This window comes from Squalius cephalus (genome assembly GCF_949319135.1).
Source record: "Squalius cephalus genome assembly, chromosome: 14".
Lineage (NCBI taxonomy): Eukaryota > Metazoa > Chordata > Actinopteri > Cypriniformes > Leuciscidae > Squalius > Squalius cephalus.
In genome coordinates, this window is record NC_137135.1 from 27527245 (window position 1) to 27545798 (window position 18554).

The 18554-nt window shown below is 37.6% G+C and overlaps 1 protein-coding gene across 11 annotated transcripts in view; it reads right to left on the bottom strand.

The window, feature by feature from the left end:
• The window catches only part of prom1a (prominin 1a), a gene marked incomplete at its 3' end in the record, with an annotated part of 56887 nt that extends 39948 nt beyond the window's left edge, over window positions 1–16939 (bottom strand). For 4 of the 11 annotated variants that reach the window (XR_013823540.1, XR_013823541.1, XR_013823542.1 and 1 more), the window contains exon 1: window positions 16414–16867. Coding sequence is in view for 6 of the 11 variants with exons in the window: in XM_079892944.1 (XP_079749070.1) it covers window positions 16414–16645 (232 nt within the window). Of the gene's footprint in view, window positions 1–16413 lie in introns of all 11 variants that reach the window. The other 7 variants (XR_013823539.1, XM_079892949.1, XM_079892946.1 and 4 more) reach the window with 5 other exon arrangements.
• Between the last annotated feature and the right edge of the window lie 1615 nt (window positions 16940–18554).

Below are 18554 nucleotides of genomic sequence, written 5' to 3' on the forward strand. Positions count from 1 at the left end.
GCATTCAGTCCATTTTAGGGTCGCATCTTGTGACATCATGTCCTGTTTTTGGTACGTTTACATTTCTTTGGTCCGTGTTGCGCTCATATTTCATTCGAACTGCACCAGAGTTCGTTTGGAAGCGGACCGAGACCCATCTTTTCAGCGGTCTTGGTCTACTTGTTTGGTGCGCACCAGGTTTCAGATGATAGCGTTCAAATTAACAGAAATTTCCACACCAAAATTTTGCTATGGTTACCACTGTCAACTGTCATGAGTTCAGGGGTAACTCCTGTATTCTGTACCCAATCTGAAGTGTCACACAAATGTCAGCGGCTAAGAAAACTTAGCTCATCTATCACATGATTCCATGTAAATACACAATTTGAATTCTGCCATCTTTCTTTTAGCCAATCACTTTGGAGTCATACAACTTACATCATGACACCGCAGATTGGCTGATGGCACCACAAGAACAAGCTCAGTCCCAAACCCTTCACTAGCAACTATACTGAGCTGTGGCATACGAACATCTGTTGTTAGTGACTCCATTACATGAAAATCTTCAGTTGCAACTTTGTGACATTAGCCTGAGGTTTTTCACACAGAAGCTTTTGCACAGCAGAGAGAATCAGATCTGTTCAGAATATTCTGAAGGCTTAATACCCTTGAGACGTCTGCTATCTATTTAACATGAGTGATCAAACTTGTCACTTCTCACCACCCTAATGCCATGAAGCCAATGCTCATGACTTTTCTCATCTACTCCCTGGTGCCTGGTTAGAGTCCCAGAGGGTTACAATCTGTACCTGAACATTAACAATAACAATCTGTTGAAGCACACATAAAGCAATAAGGCTCCTCTGTAACTAAGGAGTCAGTTACCAAGAAGAGGAACCCAGTGTCACAACCAGAAAGAATGAATAGGAAGAGAGAGAAGAAGAGGAGTAAGAAACTAATAGAAAAAAGAAAGTGAGGGTGGTACAAAATGTACAGTTCTTTCTTTCAAGCCCAGTATTAATAAAAACGGTATTAAATGTGTGAGCGAGTTCAAGCCACAGTTGGAAACAACACCAATCTCTTCACAGCACTTCACAGCAATTTGAGTTGCCCTGTATTCTGATACTCACTGAGGAAGGTTATTTTGTGCATGTGTATGTGAAATGAGATGTACATGCATGATATATAATATCCTCACATTATCCCTGCTTTTGTCAGTTGCAGTGAAAAGGTAACAATATGTTCTCTGTAGACAAAATAAAGCCTTCCACAAACATTCAAAATACACATACATGTACAGTGTTACAGTGCTCTATCAGTGAGGAAATCAGCAAAAACTAATATATATGCATGCATCATATGCATGATATATTGATTATTGGCCAATAAAGAATCAAATAAAATAAATCCCTAATTATTTAATAACACTGTTACATGTAATCCTTAGCAAAGCTCAAAATGAATATATAGTTCTCATAGCTGTACATTCTAATAGTGTGATGCCTAAATGCACTTGATCGATTCTATTTCGAATTTATTTAGACAAAATAGTATAGAATTTTAATATTGGCCATTGAATGGTTTTCAGCCAGCATGAAGCAGAAAATTAATTATTGGCTTATTGGTATCGGCCAGAATTATAATATCAGTGCATCCTTAATTGGAAAAAAAGGTTCAAGGTTCTTCACACAATTTTAAAAAACACTTTATTCCAAAAAGGTTATATATTTTGAGAAATGTCTTAAAAGGGTGCTTCACTGCTGGTAAAAAGGGCTGCCTATACAGTAGAAAGGCAAACATTTTTGATATCGGTGCCACCTGACTAGAGAAAAAAGAGAAAAAAGGCTGTTGTCTTCCCTTCTGCCAAATATGTAGGAAAACTTCAACACCCATAATGCACTGGGCATGTTGCCATCCAAGGCCACTCCCACTAGTCTGCTATGGATATGCTCACCAGAGTCAAATACTGCCTTGCTTTAGTAGGATATACTTATTAGCAAACTTTTTGTCATAATGGCGTCAACTTATATTGTTCCTGAGTGCAAGAGTTCAAAGAGTAAATGTTTAGCGGGAGGGAGTTACTTTGGGTTTCCAATGAAGGATCCAGCGCATGGTGGTAGGCAGTGGCTCAATGGAAAATCTTTTTTTCGCACCTGACAGAACCCTATACAGTTCTAGAACCTTTTCTTCTAATAATGTACAGTAGAAGTGAATAAACCTATACAGCAATTGTTGGACTCCGAGTGACTACATTAATCCACCTAACTTCCTTGTATGTGCTCCATTTCTTATTGCAACATATATCTCACTTGTTTACATCTACACAGCATCACTTTTTCAACTCCCTAGGAGACCTGAGGGACAATAACTGCCACTTCCTTGTGGTGAATTTTTATGAGAACAATGGCTTTTGGGTGGAAAGGAAAAACTCCTGCTCAGAAAAGAAACAATACACACCATCCCTGGGCCATCTACTAATTAACGCACTGTACATGTTTTTTAACAGACATAACATCATGGTTTATGGCACAGATCCGCATTTATGAGTCCATCTGTGCCCATAGCCTGTTTAAACCCATAAGGAGATTCATTGCTGATGACTTTGCTAAACTGGGCATTTGTGTTTCAGTTCACACACGAATAGGGTCCAAAACAAAAAGAAGGAAACTCTGTAAGTCTGGTTAAATGACATCTAGTTTCTCCACAAGCCTGTCAAAATGTATTTATAAAAATTTCAATGGCATTCAGAATATTTATAAAAGCAAATATTATAGAAACTACAGATTTATACTCAATTCTATTCTGAGAATAATCATAACCTCAAACTATAACTTACTATGCAAGCTTGAACTGTTGTCCTTACAAACTGTGCAATTCACGAGTCAGCTGACCAGACTATGTGGCCTACTTACATACTGTTTTTGAAAAATGTATCAGTATTATTTTTAGGTCCACATTCAAGGTTAATGAATTAGGTTGCAGAAACTGATGGTGATCAAATATGATTATTTTTGTACACTCTTCATATAAAAATCCTTCACTGGATTGTGATGTTTTCCATTGGTAGTGCTTTGGATCAGTAAAATGTGAATATTCTTTTATGTTCAGTTTGAGACTTGTTTGCTTTGTTCCTGTTTCCTGCCTGTCTGAGTTCTCATTAGTCTCCCTGATTGGTCATTCTGTTCAGCTGTTTCCTAATTAGTTCCCTTTGTTTGTTCCATGTATTTAAGCCCTGAGATCTCCTTAGCTCTTGGTCCGTTCTTGTTTGTGTAAGATGTTTTGTATTTCTCCACGTCCTCCAGAGTGTTTGTGATTAAAGACTGTTTATTTTAATTCTCCTTCATTGTGCGATTTATATTTGCAACCGTCACGTGACACTATCTGAGTCATAATCAGAAAACAGACTGTTCTGCCCGCATTAAATATAATTCAATCTTAAAGACACAGTGAAATGCCTTGATAAGTGTAATTTTCTTTACTACGCATTCCTACACCCTCTGAATCTACACCCTCAGAAAAAAACAGCTCGTCACAGGGGAAGGGACCATCTTTGTAATTTATATACTCATAAAAAATCATAGCAGTCCCTTAAAGATGTATACTATTACTACTCTAAGGTACTAAAATGCACCTTTTAGGGGTAAGATATAGGGTACAAAGTTGTCCTTTTAAAGGTACTGCCCCAGTGAAAAGCTGTTGTACCCCTAAAGGTACAATATTTGCAATTTTTTCTGACAGTGTATAATACTGGTCTATAGCATTGCAGAAGTGTTAAAGGTAGGGTAGGCAAATGCGGACAGGCTAGCGATAGCAAGTTAGCATTGAAAGTATGAGATCCCACCCTCCCTTCAGAACGTCTCCAAAGCCACGCCTCCTTCAAAACACATGAATGCGCACAGCAGAGATGGGATGCGCCGATCCGATACTCAGTATTGGTATCGGCTCCGATTCTCCCCTTCTTTGCCGGATCGGGTATCGGTCAGACGTGACACATCCAATTCGGATATTGTGAGTATACTATTCTGTGTTATTGTTAAGCCCCACAAAAGGCACAAAAACATTATAAAGCACCATAAAGTTTTCGTGCACTAAAAGTGTTCTGACACCATTCTCTATAGTATAATGTGAGCTAGAAATGAATATTTAAGTCGTTAAATTCAAGTTACTGAAATTTAAGACTGTTAAAAGAAAAGGCTCAATAAACTATTGCATAGATAAATACTGTATAATACACAACACATCAATATGTCTTTCCTTTGTGCTTTGAACTTATCAATGGGGACTCAAAGCGCTGCGCTCTGTATTGGAGCCTTTCATATTATAATTTTGCGCAATGAAAGATTATTAATAGCCTTTCTTGTTCTTGTTCTATACATTTAAAATATGTCTTAATTTTATAGTATATATATACTTGTTGTTCATGAATGTATTTTACACCCACACAAAGAGCAACGTGTTACGTTTTACATAGTGCTACACATATTGTCTCTTATTTGTTCTTTTTTTTCTCTAAATGTTCAGATTTTGTACAATTATTGTGCACTCCTGATTTAGAGTAACTTTCACTGCTGAATTATCTACTAATCTAGTTTATAATAGCATTTTTGTCATAGATTGTGATCATATATTTTTTTGATTTGTTGTTTTTCTTGAAGTTGTCTGTATTTAGTAGATTGTGTTTAACACACAAAAGAGTGATTTTCAGTTCAGCACACAGAGTTATAGAAATTCTACTCGATTTAAAAAAAAAAAAACTGTGCTGGTATCGGTCGATACTCTGAATTTTTGGTACCAGATCGGATCTGAAAAAATGGTATCGGTGCATCCCTACAGCAGAGTCTGCAAAGCGTCGATGTTTAATTAACTCATGTCTCAAACCACATATAACATTACAATAATAATGAATGCAAACAATTTAAGGAGCTCCTACTCGTACCACCTTACTACTGCAGATTAATTTCGGCGTTGATAGGGTTGACAGAAATGCATAAATCCGAGTCTGAGGATATTAACAGCTCCGGGTAACGTCAAGGGTTGCCATCTCGTAATTACGGTAACGACATGGCGTGAACGCAGCAGAAGCTCGTTGTCTTGGTTCAGGAGTAACTGTAAAGGGTGGCTGCTGTTTGTTTGTGGCGCTCGGTGACTGTGTCTACAACTCTGCATAACATATTTGTTATGGAACGCGCTGATGACGTGTGATGTCTGCGCGAAAAGGTGCATGGAAGGTATGAAAATACATATGTTGACGGGCAGGTAGGACATCGTATGTAATGATTGGACGAAAATGTTTTTGGTCCTGCGATTTCCACAGAAATTAGAAATTTAGACCACTTCTATTATTGATTGCTATATGAGATATTATAACTATATTATAACAAAAAGTGTTTATAAAACACTTACCTTTAATTTGCCATGACAACAATTGGAACTCTCTCTCTCTCTTTGGACACAGAATAAACACAATCCCTGCTTAATATCAGCTTACTGATCATGGCAAAGCTGATATAAAGATAAATAAGGGTCATGGAGGTGTTACTGATTAATACTGATTAGCACATTTTTGCCTTTGTTTATGTGTCCACAGTGGCTTTCCCTGATCTACTACTTTGGGATGAATTAATTGCACAGTTAAACACAGCCCTGTTAAACAGAAACTGCATGCAACAGAACACACAATTCTAGTCTGGCATAAACATTTTTTGATTTTCCCATGTATTGATTCTAATGAACATACAAGAAGCACAAATTTTCTTCATGTGAACATTTGCTTACTTTTAACAACGGCATAGTTTAAAAAAAATCAAAATGAAGAGCGATATTCAACTGACATATACAGCTGAAACAGCCTCAAGGCAATAAATGTTGCAAAGAGGCTAATTTCAGCTGGGAAATGCTAGCGAGTCACGTGACAACACAATTACGTGCTCTTGCGCTGTGAATTTATGGTAAGCAGATAAGCAAAGGCATAGCCTACATTTTAATGAGATAACATCGGCATCAGTAGTATTTGTACATTATACTCTTAATGCTTGTTTTTTTTTAAACTACAGCCCACATGGGATGAAGCTGTGCTAAATTAAATCAAAGTTAGAGGAAAGGATGAATATATGTGTGAATATTTGGATTCAGATTGTATCTGCGTGGGCCAAGTTTTGCCTACAAAACCCACAAAGACATTCAAACCTGACTATCCTTTTGGGAAGCAGCCAACAGAATAGGAAAACAACTTAACAAAGTAAAAATTTTGGGGTAAGATTAAAAAAGAAAACACTTTTATTCAGCAATTAAATTGATCAAGAGTGGGAGTTGTAATAGTCATTTATAATGTTACAAAAGAGGTTACTCCTTTTTTCATATCACGTATGCTCATTTTAGCTTTTCCTTCTCATTATTATACACCATTATCGCTCTCACTTACAGTCTATACAATCCTATCAGCCATCTCACTCTGCCCATAAATAACCCCTCTGGATTTTCCCAGAAGGCCTAGTGACGTAGCTTTAGAGCCACCCTCTCCTCTATTCCCAGCTGGGATGCCCTCTCACCCTTTCTGAAGCACTGCAACTCCCTGACCTCATGTTCATGACATTCTAGTGTTACCTGGAAATGTCCTAGTATGCTTACATTCTGTTAACCAGTTATCTAAGGCCACTTTGCAGGCGTCACCTCATAAAGAGGATTTCTTGCCTCGGTTTTGATTAAAGTGGTCATATGATGAGGAATATTGGGTGTATCACGCCTATTCGGTGATCAGATATTTGATATTCCTAAACTAAACTAGAAAAAAGAACAACAATAAGAGTAAAACGTGAAAAAAAAAAAAAAAAAAAAGTGAAACGAAATGTGAAATGTATGAAAATCGAACTTTTGGCTGTATGTAGTACCTGCTGTTCTACATATGCTTCTGAAAATCCCAATATTAAAAAAGAGCAGCTGAACCTTCAGCTGAGGGTTGGTAATTACATGTGACAGTATCAAAACTTGCTAAAAATTAATTAAACTTGTTAAATGGATAAAACTGAAAAATGAAAATTCACCCAAAAATGAAAATTCTGGTATTAGGCTAATTACTCACCCTCATGTCGTTCCAAACCCGTAAGATCTTCATTAATCTTCGGAACACAAATTAAGATCTTTTTGATGAAATCCGAGAGCTTTCTGAACCATCCGATAGGCAGCAACGAAATTGCCACTTTCAAGGCCCAGAAAGGTAGTAAAGACATTGTTAAAATAGTCCATGTGACTACAGTGGTTCAATCTTAATTTTATAAAGTGACGAGAATATTTTGTGCACAAAAAAAAACAAAACAAAAATAACGACTTTATTCAACAATTTCTTCTCTTCCATGTCAGTCTCTGATGCGGTTCACGTAGTAAACACTGCAGTGCTTCAGGGTTCTACGTCAGAACGCCGGCTCATTATTGGCCGGCTCCTGCGTCAGCATCACACACATGCGTGGTTTTTTTTGTACGCTAAAATTAAGGTTGAACCACTGTAGTCACATGGACTATTTTAAAGATGTGTTTACTACGTTTTTGGGATTAGGGTGAGTAATTAATGGCAGAATTTTAATTTTGGGTGAACTAACCCTTTAATATTTTCCTGTTTTGTAATGTATTTCAATACCTTGATAATATTGTATACCATGATGAAATTATTGTGATACAACATGTCTAGTAATGACCAACCCTACAGTATATTCACGGATTCAGAGAAAACACTACTAATAATATTTTTTTAAATATGTGATAATACACCTTCAAGATTTGAACAAACATTTTGGATGATGCAAAAGTGGTTTTGAATGGTCTGTGTCTTTGCTAAGACTTCTGTATCTCTGGATGCCTAAATAGCCCCTTTGACTTGGCTAAATGTGGTTGTATAATCGAGGGCAGTATAGCTCAGGATCACTGCCAGTCTTTCATTACACTCTCTCAGTTTAATCCTTTGTTTCCCTCTCTAGAGAGAGAAATCCAACCCACACAACATGCTGGAGAGTGAAAGTAACTGTGTGTATGTGTGCAGCTCTTCTAAAAATAAGTATTTCATTCAGAGGCTACAGCAATCCCACTTTCCTCTCAAAAACGCTGCAGAACAGAACACCTGATGGGTTCACTGTCTGACATCCCATAATGCCATGCTAACATGAGGCAGCGGAGGAAAACGCTCACTGGAGTTTAAATGTAAATGCGATCATCACATTAGCAGCAGGAGCAGTTTAGTTATGACAGTCTAAATCTGAGGCGCTCCAGAGAGGCTTACCATCAACACAAACATCACTAATGTGGGCTACACAAATACAGAGGTTCCCGTCCCACAAGATATTTGGACACAAAGACTGTATGAATTGAATTGGACAGTTAACACAATTTCAAACCAAATGGTGTCTGTAAACAAAAGCTTAATTAACTTTTTCAGTGTTGGGGGTAATGCAAGTTACATAACCAGATTATTTTTTCAAGTAACTAGTAAAGTAATGCATTCATTTTAAATTTACAACAAAATATCCGAGTTACTTTAAAAGAATGTTTTCCCATTTATTGACTGACACCTCTCCAGTCCCCATGTTAAGAGAAATCGGAAGTGAATATTTGTGCGCTGTGTAAACATGATGGTTATTGTAGTTGTAGTACTAAATGTAATCTAGATTCAGTATTACTCAAAACAAATAAAAACAGTGAAATGCAAACTCAGAATATTACACAAACCTGTAATCAATATCTTAAATAACAAAAAGTACTTTATGCATTTAATCACTTTATTAGCCAATATCTTCGCTGCTGACCTTCGATGATCCAATTCAACCATACTAATAAGCAAAAATGTCATAAACATCACATTTGTGTTTGGTTTGTTTGAGCTGCACCCTCTAATGTACAGGAGAGAATGCAAGGCCAAATTTAGACAAAAATAAAATGGTCTAATAGTCTATATATAGTTCAGTATGGTTGCTAGATGTGTTGTCACTTTAGACAGTCACAATTAATCTGTTGAGAAGCGAACATATGACCACTAATGATCTGGTCATCATTATGCAATCAGTCTTTGAGATTCACACACCACAGATGCCTATAGCCACACTCTCAGTGTGGCTCAATGGCTACAAACAGTTTGAAATCCTCTTAAAGTGTTCTTGTGAACTGGCTTTCATCCAGAACCCCAGGTAAAGCACACCAAAGGTGCGGAGCAAAAGAGCAGGAGGGCAAGATTTAGGGCAGCTACAAGCCCTGCAGAGCTTAAGCACATCCAGACAGGAGCGTATCAGCTCTCAGATAAGGGACAACATGCTGCAAATAACCCTTTTGCTTATAACGTCTAAGCCAGCACCGGAGTGTTTAAGCTGTAAGCATGTCCAGGCGGAATCAGCATACTTATTCTGCGCTGATTTTTGGGAAATCTGCCAGTCTGTGGAATGTATTTAAATGAGGTAAAATGATCAGTTGGTAGCCGGAAGCATTAGTAAATATTTAATAATCAACAATTTTTTAATAAGAATAACAAAGAAAAAAAAACAAAAAACAGTCATCCTCATCTATTCACACTTAAAAAAAAAAAAAGATTCCACTGCCTGCTATATGAAAATGATAAATTGGCGATGTACTGATAATAAAATTTTGGCTGATACCAATGAGGCGATAATTATTTTCATTATGGCTGTTAACTGATAAAAGCAGAGATTCAAATTCTATACAAGTTTCTCTAAACAGATTTAAAATAAGAACACGGTAAACAAACTTTTAAATGCTTCTGGTGCAACAGATGACAAAACTCACGGTTCTGATCATATTATGGTTTTTGAGTAACTGATCGGATAATTGAATCTCGTTTCGAGAGTTCAAAACAGCCACCCAAGTTGTAATTCTAATTGAAAGAGACACTGACACAGTTTTTTCATGTTTAATATTGTAACGCTGCCTGCTTTTAAACAATCTATTGCTTCACGAGTTTGTACTTACATACAATAAGATATAGTATAAAATACTATACACTTTGCCAATAAAATACACTTCGCAGTGAGTATATCGGGGCCTTCAAGTCATTCAGTCATTTATTCAACAAATTCATTCAAATTGCTGATTCATTCAGGAATGAAGCAATGACCGTCTTTAAGAATGGGTCACTGAATCAATGGCTCACTCGATGAGTTAAAAACTGTGGATTCATTCAGTAATGCATCACCAGTGTGTGTTGCTCGGAGATGCACAACAGTTCTGCTGTGGTTTTGTTTGGAACCATTTTCATTGGCGAAATTTAGCAAAAACATACAATATTGACAATATTGTATCACATTTGCAATATCACATTTGTAGACATTTGGGAAAAAACAGCACTCTTGCTTGTGTGACATTGCTAAACTATATCATATGATATAAATATAAGACAAAAAAAACATACAGCGGCATTTTTGGGTCTGGGCCGGGGCGAGGTGCGTTAAAAGCATTAATAAAAAAAACAAATGTATTCCCATAATTAATCACACCAAATTAACGTGTTAAATCGATAGCCCTAATTTTGGTCCATTGGAACTCAATTACCATAGTAATTTTTAAGCAATTACTAACAAAATTAAATGCAAATTGACATTTTATTTGACACTTGATATACCTCATTTTTAATAAAATTCCTTCAAATCTATTTTTCAAAAAACATTCAATTCATAGCATTTCCGTGAGCAAACTAACTAACTAGCCCTCAAAATGAACCAATCACTTCGAAAAGCTTTCATTGATGATGACTAAATCGAGCCACAAACAAGAATTAGAAGAATTTGCCCTAACATTTATGCATTTGGTAGGTGCTTTTATCCAAAGCGACATTTTCAAGGTATACACTTTATCCGTTCAAGCATTCCCTGGAAATCAAACTCATGACCTATCACTATGTTGTTAGCACCATGCTCTTCTGCTTGAGCTACAGGAATGCATTTAATAGTATTATTAAATTAAATGGTCACACTTAAGATTAGGGTCCAATTCTCACTATTAACGAACTATTAACTACGACTTTTACCTCAAACTCCAAATCACTGTTTAATAATAGTTAGAAGGTAGTTGTTACGTTTAGGTATTGGGTAGGATTAAGGGAGGTAGAATATGCAGGATAAGGCATTAATATGTGCTTTATAAGTACTTATAAACAGCCAATATCCTAGTAATATGCACGCTAATAAGCAACTAGTTAATAGTGAGAATTAGACCCTAAACTAAATTGATACCAATTAAATATAAACAAATAAAACCACTAATATCGATTAATAACCAATATGCTACTGAAACACCAACATTATTTCAGGAAACAGAGAAATGACCAAGAACGTTACTGGAAACCAAAAATAAGGTGTTTTATTAAGAACATTTTTAGAATATTATTAGGATGCCAGCTCATTTCAATAATGCTGACAGTTGGGCACTGGGTTTACTGGAGCTCATGGGCCTCATGCTGGGTTAAAGATGCCCCGGGAAATCTAGTGACATGTGCCAGTCCCTGGAGCACCACAGTCATGCTGGAGTCATGAGAACACGTGACCAATCACACGCTCCCAACATCTCCAACTTCCTCCTCAAACATCTATCATGTTCCCGACATTCAAATATGTGGGATGTATTTCACAGCTGCTCATAAAATAACAACCATAGTCTGGCGCACACCCACTGTAATTTTAATGTATGAATATGATTTATTACAACAACTTATTTTGAAGGTTTCTCTATTCTATTCTATTCTATTCTATTCTATTCTATTCTATTCTATTCTATTCTATTCTATTCTATTCTATTCTATTCTGAATTAAACATTCCATTCATTTGGATGTGTGTCCAAGTCCCTAGCATCAGAATTGAATATATTTGTAATGACTGTCTATTGTTTTTTTTTTTATGCCACCTCTAAAAATAACAGCAACAGCCTTTAAACATGACTCCTTTTGAGGAGTTTTGGACATGAATATGTCTGGGAGGGCTTGCTGAGTGGAGGCAAAGAGAAGAACGAATGAAGGTCAAGCAGAATGAGATAACTGGGGTATGGAAAGAGGGAAAGGGAGCAATAGAGAGGAAAAAGTTCAATTTCATTTCCCCTCAGCCTCAGTGAGTGTCATAACTGCCTCTCGAGATGTAGAGGAGCAAGAGGGAGCACAGCAAGCTGGCGGCCATCTGCCATCAGCACTGCTGCTTCATCCTTCAGCAACCCTGCTGGGTGAATTTTTGAAAAATATGTCTATTAAGTTTTAGTTTTTTTGTTTGTTTTACTTTGAGCATGCAAAATTTCTTCAGACACTGCAACAGTCGTGATATCATATGACGTCACGCTCTGCAGCGTCTTTTATTTATGAACATGAATTCAACATATAACAATTAGTAATGTAATGTAATGTAAAAATATACAATTGACTTTACAGCAAAAATATATACGTTTTATTAAATTATAATAGCCCTGGTATAAGCACTTTTGCATACTACCTGGCATGAAAAATATTAATATAGTCTTGGTTGTCCTGTGGTTAAACAAGGATCTGTTAAGATCTACTAAAGCACGGCTCTTCTTGCAGAAAGCACTGGCTATTCACACCTTGTATAACACTACAGCATTCAGACATATATAGGCCAATGGGAGAAACTTATGTTGCCCTGGCAACTGCCTCCACTGCATATGTCTACTTCAGATGGACTCAGCTCATCACCTGGAATGCTAGATTTGGGATCTGCCATATAATCTGAGATGGAGCTCAAGGGCCCCACAAGGGCATTACAATAGCCCCCTAATGGAATTCATAATCAACTAATTTTTTTTGTGTTTTTTTGTGTTTTTGGGGAGAGCTGAAAAATATATTGAATATTGTTAAAATAACCGTTTTCTATTTTAAAATAATTTAAAATGTAATATTCCTGTGATGCAAAGCTGAATTTTCAGCATCAGTACCCCAGTCTTCAGTGTCACATGATCCTTCAGAAATCATTCTAATATGCTGATTTGCTGCTCAAGAAATATTTCTTATTATTATTATCAATTCTGAAAGCAGTTGTGCTGCTTAATATTTTTGTGGAAACCGTGATACACACAAAAACATTTTTTAATTGATTTTTGCAAATGTCTTCACTGTCACTTTTGATTCTTGCTGAAAATTTTTTTTTTTTGAAAAATAAAAAGAGAGAAAAATTTAATCTTACTGACTCCAAACTTAAGCTGGGCTCAGAATACAGGAGTTTTTAAATTGTGAAATCTGGAGAATCTTCATAGATTTTCTTTCAAATCTCAAACCTGCACACACAAGATTTAAAATCGTGCCGCATCACACACTACAAGATATTAAGATGATCAAGATGATAAGATGATTGTTTCTAGTGAAATTTATTGATTGATAAAATTAAATATCCCCAAAATATCCCCAGCTGAGCAAGCCAAAGGCAACAGTGGCAAGGAACCGAAAAACTCCATCAAGTGACCTAATGGTGAGCTGAAACTCCATCAGGTGACCTAATGGAGAAAAAAAAAAAACCTTGGGAGAACCCAGGCTCAGTCAGGGGCCAGTTCTCCTCTGGCGTTTATGAACTAGAGACCAGATTTAACTGTAAGATTAAAATTTTAGATGAATGCCTGGCTGATGAGATGCGTCTTTAATCTAGTTTTAAACTGGGAGAGCGAGTCTGAGCAACGAACAGTATCAGGAAGGCTATTCCAGAGTTTTGGAGCTAAATGTGAAAATGCGCTCCCTCCTTTGGTGGATCTGGATATCCTAGGTATGACCAAAAGCCTCGAATTTAGTGATCTTAAAGAGCGCGATGGATTGTAGGGCGATAGAAGATCCGTTAAATAGACTGGAGCTAAGCCGTTTAGGGCTTTATAAGTCAGTAACAATACCTTGTAATTAATACGGGACTTTATAGGTAACCAATGTAGTGATGTTAAAATCGGTGTTATATGATCATATTTTCTTGATCTAGTAAGAACTCTAGCGGCGGCATTTTGGACTAACTGTAGCTTGTTTATTGAGGATGCAGGACAACCAGCTAATAAAGCATTACAGTAATCTAGTCTCGAGGTCATGAATGCATGAACTAACTTTTCTGCATCAGAAACTGATAGCATATTACGTAGCTTAGCAATGTTTCTAAGGTGGAAAAAGGCTGTTTTTGTAACATATGAAATATGATTTTCAAAAGACAGGTTGCAATCTAGTATAACACCCAGGTCTTTTACTGTAGAGGATAAAGTAACAAGACATCCTACTATGTTAAAGTTGTATTGTGAGAGGTTTTGTGGGCGGTTTTTTGAACCGATAAGTAGTACCTCTGTCTTGTCTGGTGATCTCACGGGGAAGCTGATTTAAATAAAATGGATACTGTGTCACGGCAAATTGCTGTAGACATTATATAAGGAGACATTATAAAGGCAGTCGTGTTGTTGGCACATTTGGACCAGCCGTTCCTCCACCTCCGTTGTCCACTGGACCCGTACAGCTGCTTGTTGTTTCATGGTCGAAATTTCAAAAGTTTCGTCACGTCTCCTTGTACACTTGTCTCTTATTGGCTATTGTGGAAGTACTAACGTAGTCAGTCGTATTCATCCCGATTTAAAACCCTAAATATCAAACATCGGAACCGACTGATGCCCTGGACGCGATTTCGGGAGGGGTAAATCGGGCATAAATCGTCCCGAAACCCCTGTAGTCTGAACCCGGCTTTACACGACCGGTGGCAGATGTGTGAAATGTTTGATAAGCCTGTACAGAAACAATCATTACTTTAACATTCGTTTGGTGACACTAGTGCTATTGAAATGACACACCATCTTAAAAGACACAAATTTGCTTTGAGAAGCAAAATGAGATACAGCCTAAGCCTCAGGGAACAGAGAGAGAGACCAAAGGTGGCAGTCATGACAGCCAGGTCAATGTCTGAGAACAAAGAGATCCTAAGTGCTCCCTAATATATTTCCTGGCAATAAAACTCTGTGAAACCAGAGACCTTCACATAGCAATTAATAGGCCATTACCGAACCATCGTCCCCCGGCGAGTTTTGATCTTACGAGTGGTTTTGAAGGTCTAAAGACACTGTTTCTTTTGAAGGAGACAGGGGGTTACCATCACACATCAGTGTCCTTACTTTCACTTGTCAAAGTCCATTCAGATTTAAGGATCAAAGGATTTGAGCATGTCTGTCTAGGTGTGACGTGACCAGGCTTCTTAAATCAGCCCTGAAAATCCACGCTAAGAAATGACTTCCAAGACTGGCACAAACATAGTGGCAGAGAACAAATCAAGCAGGATTGGAGTTATGACGAGACTGCCGCAGCTGTACGGCTGTCTCTTTTCTGCAAATCAAACGCAGTGGGCTGAATTATCATATACTGGAGGCCTGTCACAGAGCTTTTATCATTCTAATTAATTTGCCGAAAGGCTACAGCTGTGGCTATTTTTATTTGAGAACGGAGGAGGAGAAATGAAAACAAAATGCCGACAGTGTTGCATGCGTTCAGAAGACGTATGCACAGATGACTTAGACCTACTGCTAGAGGGGGGCCATCACTACCAGATGAGAAATTAACAAGCTGCAGAAAAAGAAGGAATTATAACCTCGGAAATAGAGTAGAATTAAGTGAAATACAGAGCAGAATGTAGAATAAAAGTATAATCCTTGCAAAAGTATGCAAGATCTATACACTCTTAAAAATAATGGTTCTTTATTGGCATCTACAGTTCCATGATGAACCTTTAACATCAGTGGAATCATTCCATTGGATAAAATGTTCTTTACAGTAGAAAGTGGTTCTTCTGATTAAATGTTCTTAATGGTAAGAAAGAATTGTCATCTTCTATGGCATTGCAGCGAAAAGCTCCCTTTTGGCACTTTTATTGATAAGAGTGTGGGTGCTTGGTGGCTTCAATTGTTGATTATACCAGCCCTTCCCAACCCTGTTTCTAAAGGATGACCAATAGCAGCACACATTTAGGATGTCTACCTTATCAAGCACCTGATGCAACAAACCAGCTCTTTAGTAAAGTTCTCTAAGATCTACTATTATGTGTATGTTTGGGGTCCCTCCGGGAGCCGGGTTATATCCACCTGTGGCATGCTGGAAAATAAAAGCGCAGCAACATATGGCATTCAAGATTAGCCTTTTAGCTCATTAGGATAGTGACTCACAGGGTCACTCACAATCTTAATCTCAAGATCTACCAAATAATGACGAACACAGTGGGGGTGGAGAATATGCCAGACCAGCCACATTCACACATTCTTATTCACCATGGAGAGAGATATCACAGGTGGCAGCTCTCTCACACACACTCCTCGTGATATGGTATTGCTATTGGAGAAATAGTGTGGTAGCATATAGAAATAACCTGCTTCAAATGAATTAGTAAGTGAGGGAAACATCAAATTGATTCTTAAAGGTGTCCAGAAGTTCAAGAAAATCACAGGATTGAGCTCACCTTCAGGAAACGGGTTAGGCTGAACCACATAGAGGAAAGCGTGCATCATGTTAAATAAAATCCCAATGGCCCCAGGCTCGTAATAGGCGACGGTTTCGTAAACTCCGGAGGGGACGAAGCCGAAATCCAAAGTTCTCCGCGCTGGAGCAGCAGGAGTGCCGGACTGCCCGTCCTGGAGTTCCCCGGACGACAAGCCCCAGCACAGAATAATCAGTCCCGTTTTCCACAGCATGATTAGTTCTAGTGTTAAAGCAATTCCAGATGATGGAAGTGGAGGAAATTCTGGGTGTACTGTGGAAGGACAATCTCGGTGATTGCAGATAAACCGCAGGTCTCAACTCCTGCTGTCCGGCGAGCGATTCATGATGACCATGGTCCCCGTGGCGAGCGGCTCCTGCAGGTTCACCTCGCGTCTCTCTGTCGGTCAGTCAGTCAGATGCCCCGCTATAATAACACGGCTGGTGAGCGTGAGCCAGTGAGGTGTGAGCAGTGAATACAGACTCGCTCGCGCTCGTGCTCGTGCTCCGCCTGCCGGGTGATAAAGATCAGTGACGCGATTATTTAATTTAGGCAGTTTTCAATCATCTTTACCACTTTCAAACACTGATGAAAGACTGGTGAAAATGCGACTTTTTAAACAGCCTTTTGTCCTTAAATGGTTCCCTCTAGTTCAGAATACCACACTGCATGTTTAATTGTTGATATTTGATTTCAGTTTCATCTTGACCTCGACAAAAGTACGTTAGCCTACTGAAATGACTGGAGGGAATTTTTCTTCTTCATATAGGCTATTTAAATAAGGTAATTCCACTACTTTCCCATTCTTTTTTTGAAATCTCCCTAATAAAAAAAAAAAAAAAAAAAAAAAAAAAAAAAAAAAAAAAACACGATCGTTGTACGATACAAACATCAAATAGCAAAAGATTTAATACAATATGGGATGTTTTGTGGTAGCCTATTAGATGGGTTGTCTCACTCAACAAAATGTAAACATTATGGTTAAATATCAAAATGAACATATGTCTAAAATGGCCCTTATGTTTTATGCACTATTTCATTGTAGGAAATTTCTCTTAATTGCACCAAAATAGCACTGTTATTATAATTCTCGGTGTGGCAACTTAATATGACTCTAAAAATGCAATTAAACAGACTCTGAAAGTTTCCGATTTGGTCTGAAGGACATCTTAGGCCTATTTATTTTAATTTACAGCAACACTAATTTAGATAGCCTACATGTATCTTGGTGGAAACATCATTAGTGAAAAGCTAACATCTTCCTATGACAGAGGCTGAGTAGAACATCATCCTGGATCAGCATCTTTTGTTGGTCCCACAACATTGTTTCCTGTCACACAAACATAATCATATATACCGCACATTATTAGCCATCATAAAATCATGAGGAAATGGGAGGGCTGATTTTTATAAATGGGAATCCTGGGAAAATCCGTCAGTCATAAGGTGCTGCACAGGGAATATATGGATGGTATTATAAGCAACACACATGGATGATGTTTATTTCAAACTTCTGAATTTTATCTACTTTCTCAGCTTTTCATGTGTTAGCCAAATAAGTTCACCCACTGAGTGGGCTCAGATCTCCTACAACATGACTCATTTGATTTCTCTCAGATTTTAAGGCATTAAAGGCTTGAAAACAAACAAGAACAGAAAGTACTTCATGTATTTCATTCATATAGGCCGATACATGGAGAGTAATTTATTACACTACTGAACTAATTCATCGATCACCACAGACCAATTTAACGTGACAGCATTATGTTAAGATAACAGTTATCATTCATAACTTGGTCACCTCTTACTGTGCAATTCCAAAAAGCCAATGGGATCAAAATCTACCAGACTACAGCAAATGGCCTTTCATTTACCACCAGGAATGTTATTCCTTCACTATACTCTGGGGAAACAACTGCTTAAATCATAAAGAATGCGAGGAAGGTTCAGAATGCTGGGAGTACATGATATCAGAGCTGGAATCCACATGATTACATTCTCTTTCTTGTAGTGGATTAAAGGATTCTGTAAAGAATGCAATGGCTGCAGAATGTTCTGTGTGTCAGACATTGCCGAACAAAGGCAAAATCCAACAGTGTCAAAACCCTGACGATCTGTTTGGA